Here is a 15606-nt window from a genome sequence, read left to right as displayed (position 1 = left end):
TATGTAAGCCTTGCTTACCTTCTTGGCCCCTGAAGTATGTACATTAATTAAGAACTAATAAACAGTAAGTCATCTCCAGTTATTTGAATAACAGCTAAAGAAGATACTCTGGTATCCTTTAAACATAAAACCAAAATTCTGTTTGCACAGTGGAAGAGGTAATTGGGAGAGCTTATTAATTCAAACTTCCATGGTAAAATCTATCTGCAATAAATAAGAATAGATTATATAAACACTAATCAGTTATTCAAACTTGAAATTGGACAATATTTAAAATGAAACTACAGAATCCTATTAATTAAGATAAATGTAAAGAATTGTATCCTTAGCCCATCCTTCAGAGATGTTAATGACATTTTTTGAATAATTTTGAATGGAATCAGAATTAGATCCAACCACCTTTGATTGCCATTAATCTCTTTAAAATTGAGCACAATAACTAATAAATATTGCTGTCGCATTCATAGCTCGAAAGAATATAATGTTCTCTCTTTTGCAGAATATGCTACGATTACATCTTAATGTGAATTATCTGCTAGTGGCAATTTTAAAGATCAATGGTAATTACTGTAATCATTTTAATACATTAATAGACAGTGACATATAGACAATAACATATTATAGTTACATACATAATTATACACAGACAACTTTAATTAGTCATTGTTTTAAAACCACAAATATAAACCTTTATACACAAATGTACATTCAATATGGAGTAAAATGCTGTTTTGTGACAAAGTGTAATATAGATATGCGAAATAGCTTATATTTAAATATACTAATAGATAAATGTTAAGTACTAGAAAGACTTGTTTGTTTGTGTTTTTTACAAATATAAATATGCAGGTAATACTGCCGTATAAATTACAGCATATACTTTTAAATTAAAACAGATCAAACATAACTCTTTGGAACAGATCAACCCAGTAGGTATCACTATCAGTGATAATTATTCATGTTAATTTTCAAAATACTCTGTATGATATTTTACAGAACATGAAACCTGTTCCCACTGAAGAAAATGGCTATTTCCCATTTAATTCAATGTCAGCAGGAGCATTTGCTTAACAAAAATACAGACTATGTTCCGCATGCACTATTATTTCATTGTTGCCAAATAAAATAATAATACCACTTTTGAAAGCCGTGGGGAAATAGAGTGACAGAAAGAACAGAAAGCAGAAAATATCAGTGAATGCTATCGTACCGATTTCCATGGTCCCCGATGCCATGAAACATCACCAGGGCAAGAATGCACATTACATTGTGCCATATTAGGTGGCTTGTCTAGAATTTCACAGTTTTGATCACCCAGCATTTGGCCAGTAGGAAGCTGACATATCACCAGTCTTGTCTTTATTCCATCTCCACATGTTTGGGTACACTAAAACATAGAAATTTATACACAAAATTTTTGTTGCAAGTCATCAAATACTATTAATGTGATAATAAATACATGCTATTACTTACTACGCCTACATTAGCATTCCCTGGATATCCAATTCAAGAAAAAAGATGTACAGTTTGAGTTCATATAAAGAAAAAACTATTCTTTCATCAAAAATTTACAAAACTACAATTTAATAGTTGATCAAGTGACTGTCTATAAAACATCTGTTACAGAAAGTCTACCCTACCAAAGAAAAATAACTATTTGTGAGAATAAACACAAAACAACACTCAGACTGTCCTTGAGAACTAAATGGCTAGATCTGGCCAAAACAGGAAATCACTCATTTTGTCTTATTTTCTAGGCTTCTAGATATTAGTGTATCAAGAATAAGAGAAGAGGGCATAAAACATAAGAGGTAATCTTAGAATGCCAGATAAGCCAGTTTTAACGTAGAATACTTCTTTTAGACTTATTTTTATGCTACCTATATTTATACTACAGTTCTGGATTTCATCAAAGAATAAATTATAAATAAACACGTTGAAACTCATTATTTTTTAAAACTTAAAAGAACGGTTCAATTCACATTCAAATTATTTTGATACTATTTCTAAGCTTATGCAGCGATGTTTCCGCTTGAAAATGAAATGGTCTTACTTCTCCCCAGTTTCCATAGTTCCATCGTGGGCAGGGTCCAGAATCACAGTGTCTTGACTCTGGAGGTTTACTTGCCTCATCACAATAACTAGCACTTCTTCCTTCCTCATCTTGACATACTACAACTCGACGGTGAAATCCACCTGCACAAGTACTAGAGCACTACCAAAACATGTAGAGACAAATATCACTGTTGTATCATTAGAAAAATGCATACTGTGTTGCTTAAAACAACTTGAAAAAGATATATTAGCATTCAAAACTGGAAATCTGCAAATAGGGATTATTATGTAGAAGTGTTTGAAAGTTGAAATTGCACAGATTTTAAATTGAATATATTTTTCATAATGGTACTTTTTAAAACAATGTACTTTTCACCAACTCTGTACTGCGATAACATTTGTCCAAATGTATATTCACAACTGAGATAAATTAACATAGAAAAACAAAATTTTCTTACTGCTCCCCAGGGTCCAGTCCTCCATTGATATCCTCCTACAGAAGGATGATTCCACTGGTTCACACCGTCTAGTGGATGATGTATTGGAGGATAACCTGCTTCTGGAAAATGACTTGGATGCTCATGTATTTTCGGAGTGTGATAAACTGGTGAACATGGTGGCATGTTACATTCTTGTTCTTTAGAGGGACGGCCTTCAGGATCACAGTAATTCTCGTTGATTTGTTGATGGTAGTTGACACAGATAACTTGTCTTGTTATTATTCCACTATCACATGTAACTGTGCACTGACCAAAAATTAATCCAATGTTTGTGACAGAACACTGATAGCTAATAACCAAAGACATTTACATTTGACAATATAAAACATATACTTTTCTTTTTCAGAGGATGCATGCATGTACAGAATATGAAATTCCAGTTTTTTATACATTTAAAAAAAGAACAACAATCTGAGCAATACTTACAGGGGACCAGTTTCCAACTTGCCACTCTCCACATGGGCTAAAGCAACTTGAAACCTCAGCTGGACGTGGCAAATGAGCACAGAAAGACTCATCTGCTATTCCTCCATGAGCATCTCTACAGCTCACATAGCGAGCACGATCACCCTTCCCACAGGATGCTGAACACTGTCAGAGGACAATCCATGTTAACTGCATTCCAGGAGATCAGAGAGATCATGCAAGCATCAAAAATGCTAGCATAGCTTAGTATCAGCGTGACTTTAATATTAATCACTGACAACCAGACTTCCAACTCACAGTGATACCCGAGTGTCAAGTACAGAGCCATGCACTCAGGAAGGAAGTGAATATTGCTAGGTCTTAAGAATGGTTTTGGTCTTAAGAATTCCTCTAGGATTGAAACTGAAGTGCTGAGCCTTACTAGAAAGTAATTCAGCATATTTAAGAGGAAACATTTAAACTCTAATATGGAATCATTATACACTTGCAAAGGGAATTTTTAAATTTACTAACAATAGAAACATTAGAGAGCAGCTTCCAGAATGATCTAGTTGTTCCATAGTGATGCAACATTTACATGAACTGATGTAATAAAAACCTGGTAATCACATTCTAATTCATATTAACATAATCCATTGAGCCCCTTTAGATGTCTTTATAGCTAAAAAGTACCATGGGGATTTAGTAGAGAGCCTCTATGTAGCTCCACTTTATGCACTCTTTACTACTGTTCTGTTAAAGCCTTTTCAGCAAAAATGTAATTGCTATATGCCTCTTTAAGAACCTCAAGGGATTAACAGACAAGTACATTTTTACAGATGATTTTAAAGTTTTATAATTCTGTCAAATACAACTAATTTTCATAAACACTCTTTGGTTAAACAGAGTTAGTGCATATGGCAGCTGGGTCTGTGTTGCTTATTTTAGAAGTTGTGTATAATTGGATCTTTAAAGACATAAACAATTTAATATGTTACTCAAGTATACAAGATGTAAATCATATTTTTGAATGAAAGATGTTTTCCATTCTCACAAAATGATCAATTATTTTAAAACATCTCCTTGAACGTTCTTAATCATACCAAAACTAGTCTGCTCAGAACTCCAGCCTCTCAAACCCCACTCACTTGTTTTTCTTTTATTTCCCCTGGCTAGGCTTAATCACACAATTGGCTGGAAGTGTCCATCTCCTTTAAAAACACAAACTAACGTGTTCTTAAAAAAAAAAAATAAAAAAAAAATCAGAATTTCTTTAAAAATTATCTCAAGCAGATTTTGGTCTGAAAAATATAATAATGACGGTTTTACAGAAAATGGGAGAAAGAATGGAGAACAGCTTTGATGGCTGTGATCACCATTACATTACATACTGGGGTCCATGATCCATATCGCCATTGGGTCACCTTTCCCACATGGATTAGAGGAAATGATGTAGTCCATAATTTTGTAGTTTCTGGACAAGAGGGCAATTCACATTCCTATGGGGTTTAAAAAAAAAGCTTTCAAAATCTAAGTTTAGGAAAAGCCAAATGTAAAGCAGATGGCTCCCACAATGACAGACCCTTTTACTACAATATGCCAGCATTAATTAACCAGTAAATCTACTTTTCAGTGGCATTATTCAAAGGTTTTTAACAAATTGTTTTGTTTTAAATAGAGAGGTGAAGACAATCTATTTAACGTTAATTCTGTATTAGTAATAGCTAATATTAGCAGTTTGAGAAAGAGCCATATTTAGTAGCTTGCTGGAGACAGTTGACATGAACATGACTGTTCTGTTTCAGAGCCACGTGCAATACAGAACTGAGAGAAAAAAGCAGCTCTGCTGTCCTTCATACCTTCTGTTACCAATAACAATAAATTGTTCAGTTTCAGTCAACAGATAAAGAAGTATCACAACCCAAATATGAAGCATACTCAAACCAATTTTGAGTGGAGAGGAAATTAATTTGTACTCATTGCTTGGCTTTTACATTTTGGAATCTTATTCAAGAAGCCATCAGTAGGCTGGTGACTTGTGCAAGGTATATCCTGGATCCCAATACCCTATTTTCTTTTGCTCTCAAAAAAAAAAAAAAGATCAGAATCAGAGCCTGCCCTCCTAGAGATAAGTGGTTACCCGCCTAACTGCATGTAAATGCAATCTGGTAGCCAGATCAACAAACTAATATGTAGCATGTTTGACATTAATTGCTATTCATTTGTATGTATGTAACTTATTGTAGACATTTCTTCTGAAAAACAATAGATTTAAATTAAGGAGAGATAAAGTAATTAAACAGAGATGGGGAGGAAGTGTAGAGACCCATATTAATACCATATTGAACCATATACAATTCATGTCTACAGAGTTTTAAATTATTATTTCCACTATCAAAGCTTTCCTCAAGTAAGTACATTTATCTTTAAAGAACAAACAGAATTCTGGAGCAGAACTCCAATCTAGCTAGGTGCGATTACTTAGTACAACAGCAAGTAGTCACCCTACTTTATTCTACAAATTGGAGCGTTTTAAAAAAATGTATTTACAAATAATCAATTCTTTGGATCCCTTCAACATGTATCAAATTTTCAAATCTCCAATTTCCGCATTATTCTCCAGGTCAAATAGCACGGAAAAAGAGTATATAGTTTCCTCGCTCTAGAACTCATTTCTTGTAAGCTTCTCCAAGAAGTCAATAGACAATGTTTGTGTTTAGATGCTTTCAGCTAAGATGCTCAACCAACTGGAAGTTATTTCTTAACTTACTTGGTTATCTCTAGGACGAGTAGCAGCATTACATTCTCTGTCATCATCCAAAATAACTCTGTAAGTCCCAGTAACACATTTGACTGCACGCATCTGGTATCCACGTCCACACGTTACAGTACACTGTTAAGAATGTCACACATTTGAAATAGCACTATGTTTAAACAAAATTATTTTTTCATTCCATTTTCTATTTCAAAACTCTCTAGCATAAACAGGAACACTGCGATGAAGATAAATTTCTTCGCATCAGACCATATGGTGTTAAAACACCGTTCACAACAAACCAGTATTTTGGTTATTGCACAACAGTACTTGCAAAATATCACCACTTCCTCTTTTTCCCCACTCTGCCCCCTGCAGTATGTTGGAGGGTGTGCAACAGACTGGGATAAACAACTTGTTTCCTGTTATTTAGCATATACACTTCAATTATCTTAATTCAAGCTATAAATTAAACATGCTGGTGCAACTATAAATACTTGGTCTTTTACTTTTCTCATTCATTTGAATGCTATGCTATCTACATTTTCATTATTTTGGAGATGAAACATGTTAATGAGAAATATCATTAGTAATTTTTTATATTAAGGCTCAAAGTTAGTGGCTATTTGAAGCATTTAATTTACATGAGGGCATTCCTAAATTACAGGCTAGACGGTCAATAGAACGAAACAAACATGTGAACCAATACACCTTCAAATAGCTGCTTAAGTTCCAATTAAAATGCATAAAAGGTGTTGTTCTGTGATCATTCATGGTCTGAAATAGTAACAAAGAGCCAGAAATACTTATGTACTCACTGCTCCCCAAGGGCCTACTTGCCAAGATGCGCATTCAGGAAGTTCACATGGTGTTACTGATCCTGGTCTATCATTCAGATTACAGAAATCGTCTCTCAGTTGTTCATCATTAAGTTGGCACCATACTTGTCGATGCTTCATTCCTTTGCCACATGTCACAGGGCACTGTAAAATAATATTCAGGTTGTAAAGAGTTCACTTCTTTATAGCAAGCTGCAGGATTTTGAAGATTACATAATTCACAAAAATATTCCATGAATGTACTTCATGCAACAGAACTAGTTATTTTGTGAGTTCTCCATTTCTAGTAAACATCAATTCAAACACATAATATAAATAATCACTATCAAGTTTCTAAAGCCATAAAATATGAAAACAAAGTACAACTTGCTTATTTTCAATAGAATAAAAACATTTAGTTAAAATATGAGTGCACATGTCACAGCTTTCACTGGGAACCTGTTTAAGCCATCCATCATTCTATTACATACATAAAATCTACAATGAAATGGATATAATTCTGCTCTTCAGTTGGCTGAAGGTTCATTGCTTCAGAAAAAAAGAAAGGTACATGTGTGACCAGATAAAGGAGCTTTTGCTGTATCACTTTAACGTAATTAAATTTCTGAGAAAAAATTAAATCTAGGTGTGGTTTTCAGAAGTTCTCATGCCGTTTGTACACCTGAGAGGTACATCAGTGCAGTCCTATAACTGAAGAATTTTTACTTTCATGTGCTCCAAAATAATCAGAACAAAAAACACAGTTCAGATTATTTTTATATTGGTGATCAGGCCCAAAGGAGTCTTAAACTTTACATAATTCATTACCTCACTCCACTCACTAGCAGACCAGCTTGGACACAAGAATTCATTGCAACTCTGTGTTACAACTCTTGGAAGTTCCTGACATTCTCTGTCAGGAAGATGACGACCCAAGTTGTTCAAACAGAAAGCTTCTCTGGTTCTGATGCCTCTTTCACAGCTCCTGGAGCACTGCAGCATTCAGACAATATTATGAAATAGGAAGCACAGCAGGAAAAACACAGGTCAAAATAGGTTACTGGTCTTTGAGGTGAAAAGCACAGTGCTAGACAAATGTAGCTACAAAGTTAAACATTGCTACTGTGTTCACCTGAGATAAACTTGGCACCTTGTTTAGCAGCTCCAATACAAAACTCATTAATGAAGGTTAAAGCTGAAACTGTACTTACTCTTCTTCTCCAGAACACACAGTACTAAATTACTAAGGCTCCAAATAAAATATACCCTGATATTCTCTGCTGACTTCTAAATACAAGCTGCGAACTAGTGTAGACAGCTAGAACTTCTTACAAGACTATGAGGAATCATGTCCAGCAGTTACCAAAATCCAGAGTCCGGTATCACCTCTTCCAACAACATCTCATTTGTATAACGTTTTTTTGGGGTTTTTTTTTCAGTTATTTAAACTAAATATATATATATTTAGAAAAAAACAAGAGTTGTTATGAACACTAATTAGAAGTCTAATGCTAAAAGGTTTTGAATTTGTACCTTTGGCCATTCTGGATTTGTCAAGCATTATTTTCTTTTAGTTATTTAAACTGAAAAATATATATAAATAGAAACCAAGATTTCCTACAAACACTAACTAGAACTACAACGCTATAATTACAAAGGTTCTGAATTCATACCTCTGACCATTCTGTGTAGTGCCAGCTTGTTAGCATACAGTCACCATGACAGGGCTCTCTGGTTGGTGGTTTCTGCTGATCAGCACAGTATCTATCATCCACCAGAGCACTGAGTCCTTTTGAAACGGAGTACTTCATGCAGTGGATTTCTATAGATCGATACCCTGGGCCACACTTTGATGTGCAGTCACTTTTGCCAATGCTGTGCCACCTGCAAAGATAAACTGTTATAGAAAGACTAACTATGATTTATTAAGTTAATTAAGCACTCAGAGAAAGTGCCTAGAATTGCATTTTAGGGAATAGCTAGTCACGACTGGAATTTTCAAAGCAATATAAAAGAATTCAACCCAGTTTTAAAAACATCTTTTTAAATTTAAAGGATCTTTAAAGGACCTGTCTAAAACTCCCAGGTGATTTTGAAAAATATAAGCTATAATTCTAACCTTTATGTTCTGAACACTTCATTGAGGGCTTTCTTGGAGTGGAAAAAAAAAAACAACTGTGTTCCAAATTAGTTTCAGTTACAGTAGGTACAGTTCTGGTGAAAAATATATTCTGTTCAGTAAAACAATTTTTTTGAGCTTTATGAATATAAACTAGAAAAGAAACACATTAATTCTACTTAATTGCAGAACTGTAGGCCTATACTATATATATATATATATATATATACGCACACACACATACAGATTTGAGAAAGGAGGGAAAGATTGGAGAAGTGACAGATGATGGAAGGAGAGGGAGTGGAGGAAGGAAGAATAAAGCAGTCAATTACTTTGTTTCAATCTCTATCAATAAAAGTAAGAAAGACCACAGTAGTTCAATTAGTGAAGAAACTCTTTTTACCTTAATTCACACTCTGTATTACACTCTTCAGAGACATCTGGAACAGGAGGTATATGTTCACATCTTTGATCAGACACTACCACATGATCACTTCTACGTATGCACGTCATTCTTCTTCTTCTAATACCTTGTAAAGAAGTGAAAAGCAGGTGGAAATAAGAGAGCCTTTTTACAATAATGGATTTCATTCATCATTTAGGAATTTAGCTGAGATACTCCATTAGCATTAATCTTTGTATAGAGTAAAATCTGCTGAACCATGCTGCTCTGTGCATCTGGCTACCTTCCTGGTGAGAACAGACTCATCCTAATCACATTTGCCACTCTGCTACCTAAGAGGTCATGATCCTTTCTTTAAGGAAGGAGAAAGTTTGAGCACAAAGTATCTAAAAGACCTGGAGTCTTTCAGGTTGGAGAAGTACCACAGTTGGCAGATGTTATGCTTCTCTAGCACATGAGTATGTCTTCAGCCTGACTCAAAATCGGCAGAAATTCATCATCTATCTCAAGTACGGGAAAGCACCTGCTAATAGGAGAATCTATAAAAAAAAATCTGAGCACACACTCTTCATAGATGCACTTTATACATATTGTGGCTCTATTTTTAGGCTGTAGTAGCATATGGAATATTGGTTTAAATTTATATTTCCAAATAGCTCCACTCAAAGTAGCAGATAACCAAAACACAGAAAAACATATGAAAAATACCAGGCAAACCAGTCATTCACCATCTGGAAGTACTGTAACAGCTGCTAAATATATCTTAGTAGACATACAATTATGAAGGATGTACTAGACTTGATTCAACTATTTTCTATGAACCACTCCCACAGTTAAAAAGGGAAGGAACACAAACATAATTCTGGGTACAGAATTATACTGAAAAGAGAAAAAGTGAAGCCATTCTGCCCTTAAATGCTATGTGCACCTAAAGTTTACTGAAAATGCTGAGTTTCTTCCTTACAAGCAGATGTAACAAAATCTGAGTACTTAAGACTAGTCCCATCCTAAATGCCCTCAGCTCTTTGGATCTGATGTCAGAAGAATTTACACTACCTTGACACATCCTGCTGCAGTCCTGCCAGGGTCCATAGGGATCCCACGTAAACAGATCACTTCTGTCTTCTATTGGAATATTGAATGAATAACGCACATCAGGGTTGTATAAATTCCCTACACACAAAACCTTAATTGAGATAAAATAACTGTTTTTCAGTAAATTTGAGCATGACATAAGATTGTGAACACAATGACCACGTAGCCAATTTTCAAATTCATGAAAAAAGGTAAATATTCACCTGTAAGGTTAACTCCTCTTCAATCCTATCAGTGCTGTTAATTCGTTCTACTGTATTGTTTGAACCATTGTACTCAAAAATTGCTCCATGTATTTTGATTTCTCTTTTTGACATGCTTACAACAAAATTCCCATTCAAGATAAAATTCCCATGAATATCAGATAATGCTGTAAGTAAAATAAATATGTAGGTAAAGCTATTTTAATTAGAAGTTTCTTTCTATCAAAACTTCTAAAAATACACCTTTGCATCAACACTGCCATGTTTTAGTCTACATGTAAGATTTTAAAGTTGTATCAAACATTTCTAATGCATTAATTCCATCTCAACCATTGGCAGCTTTCATTTGAGCAGTTGTCATTTCTCTGCAATAACACGTTTAATAATATTTGTTTTTCTGAAAGCTGAGTACAGTCACACTTTAAATTTAGTTAATTTAGATTAGTTTAGTTAGGTACTGAAGAAGAGAATAAACATCATTCATATTTCTATGTATTTCAAACATCTACATATTTCTACAGTGCACATTCTTCTATTTGTTGGAGCTATTTTTAGTTAAGTAGCTACTAAAAGTAAATTCTAAAGTAAGAAAAAGGGAATTATTATGCATTCAGAATAATAATAATAATATTGTATATAATAATATTGTAATAGCAAAGATGAATAGCAAAGTAAACATTAATAAAACAATGGAAAAAGGGAGAAAGAAACTATGCATCAATATGCTACACTCAGGCACTTCAGAGATAACATAATTACTCTGAAATAAAACAACCAAGATCTTTGGTATCATTCACTTGTGATTTCTTTGTTTCTATCACATACTCACAAATTCATAAATAAATTTATCAAAATATTATCTTTACACTCAGACATGACAGAAAAATAGAAAAAACATGAGAAGTCTGGTAAACTTGCTGACTGCTTCATTTCTAAATATGTTTTCAATATTTATAAACTCAAATGCTCTTTAGCTGGCTCATGATGATTTAATTATCATGGCCACAACAAACTCAAAAATTGACAAAATCATACAGTATCACGCTATAACTTGTCTTCTCTGACAAGTGAGACATTCAGGAATCAGAAACCTACCATCATCTCATTATTATTAAAATTAACACCTACCCAGAGAGTCAGGCAAGTGGTGATACAATGTAATTACATATTTGCTCTACAGACTTTATTGAGCTTCTGACAACATGTGTCTAGAGCAGACTTCTGACATGAGCATGACAACTATCATCTGTCAGTGTTGTACGCTGGAGGTCCTTACCAAGGTAGTTGTCATCTTCTGGTTTTCCTGAGTAGCTGTGCTGCCGAATATCAATGTTTGTTGCTCCTTTGGGAATCTGTACCACAACATTGTAACCTGCAATGTAATTTTTCACAAATTAACCACAGATAAAAATACTCAGATGTTGGCAGATACGAGCATACTTTTAACTACTTTCAGTCAACAAACTCTATCGTGCACAAGCAACCATTACTTCTGAATACCCTCATGTTTTCAGGATGGAAATACGAGTATCTTTATGTATCTTTTTTCTTTAAGTCAGTTGAATTGAATTTTTATTTTCATAACTGAAAAGACAGCTAAAATTCATTCCTGTGTTCAGAAATGTGAATTCTATTCTTTAACAATAACACGAGTTCACCTAGAGAGCAGTTGCATATATCACGTGGGACTCAGGAAACTCTCACACAGTTTAGACACAAAACTTTCATACAGGCCTAAATGAATCACTTAAATTACTTCCATTCTCTGTACAACTGAGTTAGGCTTTCCCTATCTTACGAAAGTATTGCATCGCAGCACTCTAAAGAACAAGTCCTAAATACTCAAATAGTGCAGTGTTATAATAGACGTAGATGTACCAGACAAACGAGCTATGTCAGATCCACATTCTGCTACTACAAGTGTTATCATGCTGAGCATCCTCTAGAATAAAAATGCTTCACAAATGAGCCACTGTTTCCTATAATATCTCCAATCAGTATTACGGTATCCTTGTCTCCTGGTAACAAAATCAGATCTGTACTGATCTACTTTTCAGATCTGTTGCTCTGTACTTAAGTACAGGCTAAAAAAAAAAAAAAAACAAAAACAGTAGTTTCTCACAGATGCTAATTACAGATTCAGAAGGATCACTGTGACTAAGAACAACTGAATATGGCAAACACGGGAAAGAATAAACAAAAACATGCAATCTGAAGCATGAATATAATCTTTGCTAACTTTGCCACTTGTTTTGCTGTGTTTAAAAGTCTTGCCTGTATTGAACTTTAGTTAGTTGACTCACTTCCATGGGAGGCAAATTAAATGGGTACAGTCTTTTAAGTTTCTTAATTCACTAACTTCCCAGTACTTTTAACCTAATAAAACTATAAAACTTAAAAGGAACGTTTAAACTAATCACAGGTGCAAAACTACCAGATGGGGGCAGCACTGCAACTGCATGATTTGCTATCGGCTCTGGATAAAAAGAGCCTTTAGTCTCTGTTCTAGTACTATTGGGAAGAAAAACAAAAAACACACAAAAAAGGCCCTCATCTGTCACAGTGAAAATCTTCTAGAATACAGAAGACAAAATACGGGAGGAAACTACAAATAAAATTGCCTAGCCTTGTCAAGTATAAAAAGGATGCTAGATCACATACTAAGGCAGTGAGAAGGAAAGTTTTCCAGGAAATCCTCAGAATCTCTAGTCTACTGCAATTATAACCAGCATAACAATTACGCTTACATAATTAGATGACCATTTTCTGAACTGAGAGTTTAGTAAATTAGTGTTTCATTACAGTGAATTTCTTCAGATTGTTTCACTGTCATTTAAACACTTAATGACAACATCATGACTGTCCTCATAACTGTATGAATACAAGCACGTACCACAAGCTGCTCTTGCCTAGTTCCTCAGTAAAATGGCTTGTGACAGTATGGAATGGCACTAGTCACAGATTAAAGAAAAAGACCAAGTATACAGACTTTGGCAAGCTTATCTAAGGAAATAACAAAGAGGAGGGCCACAAAGATGATCAGAGGGCTGGAGCACCTGCTCTGCGAAGAAAAGACGAGAGATTCAGGCTTGTTCAGCTTGGAGAAGAAAAGACTCCAAGGAGATCTCATTGCAGCCCTCCAGTACTTGAGGGGAACTTACAAGCAGGAGGGAGACTGACCTTTAACATGGTCTGATAATGACAGGACAAGGGAAACGGCTTTAAACTAAGTGGGAAGATTTAGGTTAGATGTCAGGAAGAAATTCTTTAATGAGAGAGTGGTGAGGCACTGCAACAAGCTGCCCAGAGGAGCTGTGGATCCCACTCCCATCAGAAGTGTTCAATGCCAGGTTGGATGGGGCCCCGGGCAGCCTGATCTTATGAGTGGCAACCCTGCTCATGGTAGGAGTGCTGAAACTAGACAAATCCCTTCCAATCCAAGCAAGTCTATTTGATTCTGAGAAATGACAACATTCTGTCTTATCTATAGCAACAAGTTGGGAAACTTGTTTTATTGCACTCTGCATAATTAATGTAGTCATCTTGCTTCCCAGTGTAAATATGAGCTCCTATATAAATTATTTCCTCAGAACACGTAGCACTACAGTAAATCAGTTAAAGCATCTAGGAAAGCAAATGACACAGTAACTTTCAAGTCAGACTACCTTATGTCGTGGATTGTAAAAATAAAAAAAAACAACAATATACTATGAGCTTCCATTTTTCATAATTTACTTTTTAATATAAAAACAACATAGTGACGATCTCTACCATAGTTGAATGAATGGTAGCTTTAGTATACTATTTTATTTGTATCAAATGTATTTCTGACGTAATTCATGTGATACTTCTAGTGATGGAAAGCAAAAAACTACATTCTTCTTCTTTAGTGTTTTGACCAAATATTCAGAATCCAGTCTCTAATAAAATTAGTTGTTTGTGTCTTCTTCCAACATCTCTGGATAGACACAAGAAAAGTTATGTTTATAGAGAAGGAGTAGTTGTATCCCACCTTTAAGCTTTCTGATACTTTTTGCATGGCACAAGGCCTCTGCCTGGAAAAAATAAATAAATCCAGCAGGATGCTAAATATGCTTTCCCTGCTGACCAGTAACTCCTTTGTCCACTGAAGATCCTATTTGGCAGCTCTCCAGGTGTCATTTTCACTTTGCCTGTGGTCTCTTTCAACCAATGAAACCACACAAAGAGGCCTTTTGGAATTTGATATGAAACCAGAGATAACTTATGTTTTTTGCTCTAAATATTGAACTGTTTTTTTTTCCACCATAGTGCAGATGGGTCACTGTGTCACAGTGCATTACTGTTCATCCTTGAAAAGGCACACGAGTGAAAACTGGGGATATTTTTTGTTAGCAGAGGCCGAAAAGAACATACACTGAAATCCCATTTCCTCAAACATACAATTTCTAAACCACACTGAAACGTACATTAAGATTTTAAAAATACAAACATACCATAACGAGCACGGTTGAAAGTACCTGCAAGTGTCTTACATGAAGAGTTATCACCACCACAGATTCCACATTTGTCTCTCCTTGCCTTGGAATTCAAAACATGATCACAGCCTGCTTGCTACAAAAAATATAATGTTGTATCATTCAGCCCAGTGGAAAACAGTGAAAACACACAATGCTAGTTTCTCGCTCCCCAAAAACATTTTTAATTTACTGTATATATCTAATCTTCCTTGGCAGTTCATGAAAAGCCTTCTTACATTTTAGTATACAGTATAGTTCTGGATTATACATCCTTAGTACAACAAACTCACTCAATATACCAAGAACTGTACAAAGCTACCTAGAAGTATTTAAAGATTTTGTATAAAAATATCAACATGGTATGTAAACTAAGGTGTATTTACATAAAGTCTTGGAATTCTAAAATGGGTATGTACACGTGCATGAATATCAATTATATGCAAGTCTGTCATGACTGCGAAACGAGAAAGAGAATACATGTAGACTGGCACAGAAACACTTCTCATTTATAAATATTTACTTACACTTCCTTTTTTTTTTTTTTTTTTCCCCCCTACAGTCATAAACAGGACTGCTCTGTGGCATTTCCTCTTTCATTTTGATATACAGCCAAATAAAAAACTACATTTTCTCCTCACTCTGAATTTAGCCAGTTTCACTGAAATCAGCAAATCTACTTAAGATGGACAAAAAGGTCTTGAACTTGAACAAACTGAATAATATATCAGTTTGTTATTTTTTAACAAAATCTGGT

The 15606-nt window shown here is 34.7% G+C and overlaps 1 protein-coding gene across 1 annotated transcript in view; it reads right to left on the bottom strand.

Moving 5' to 3' along the window:
• ADAMTS20 (ADAM metallopeptidase with thrombospondin type 1 motif 20) overlaps positions 1-15606 on the bottom strand; it is a gene marked incomplete at both ends in the record, with an annotated part of 83517 nt that overhangs the window by 28196 nt on the left and 39715 nt on the right. The window contains 14 exons of the mRNA XM_079536146.1: positions 1211-1387; positions 2054-2215; positions 2514-2801; positions 2982-3146; positions 4352-4459; positions 5731-5853; positions 6534-6698; positions 7362-7526; positions 8207-8417; positions 9056-9182; positions 10112-10241; positions 10354-10520; positions 11630-11725; positions 14829-14946. Coding sequence (XP_079392272.1) covers positions 1211-1387; positions 2054-2215; positions 2514-2801; positions 2982-3146; positions 4352-4459; positions 5731-5853; positions 6534-6698; positions 7362-7526; positions 8207-8417; positions 9056-9182; positions 10112-10241; positions 10354-10520; positions 11630-11725; positions 14829-14946 — 2202 coding nt within the window. The remainder of the gene's footprint in view (positions 1-1210; positions 1388-2053; positions 2216-2513; positions 2802-2981; positions 3147-4351; positions 4460-5730; positions 5854-6533; positions 6699-7361; positions 7527-8206; positions 8418-9055; positions 9183-10111; positions 10242-10353; positions 10521-11629; positions 11726-14828; positions 14947-15606) is intronic.

Source organism: Tetrao urogallus, assembly GCF_951394365.1.
Source record: "Tetrao urogallus genome assembly, chromosome: 1".
Lineage (NCBI taxonomy): Eukaryota > Metazoa > Chordata > Aves > Galliformes > Phasianidae > Tetrao > Tetrao urogallus.
This window is presented reverse-complemented; position numbering and strand designations above follow the sequence as displayed.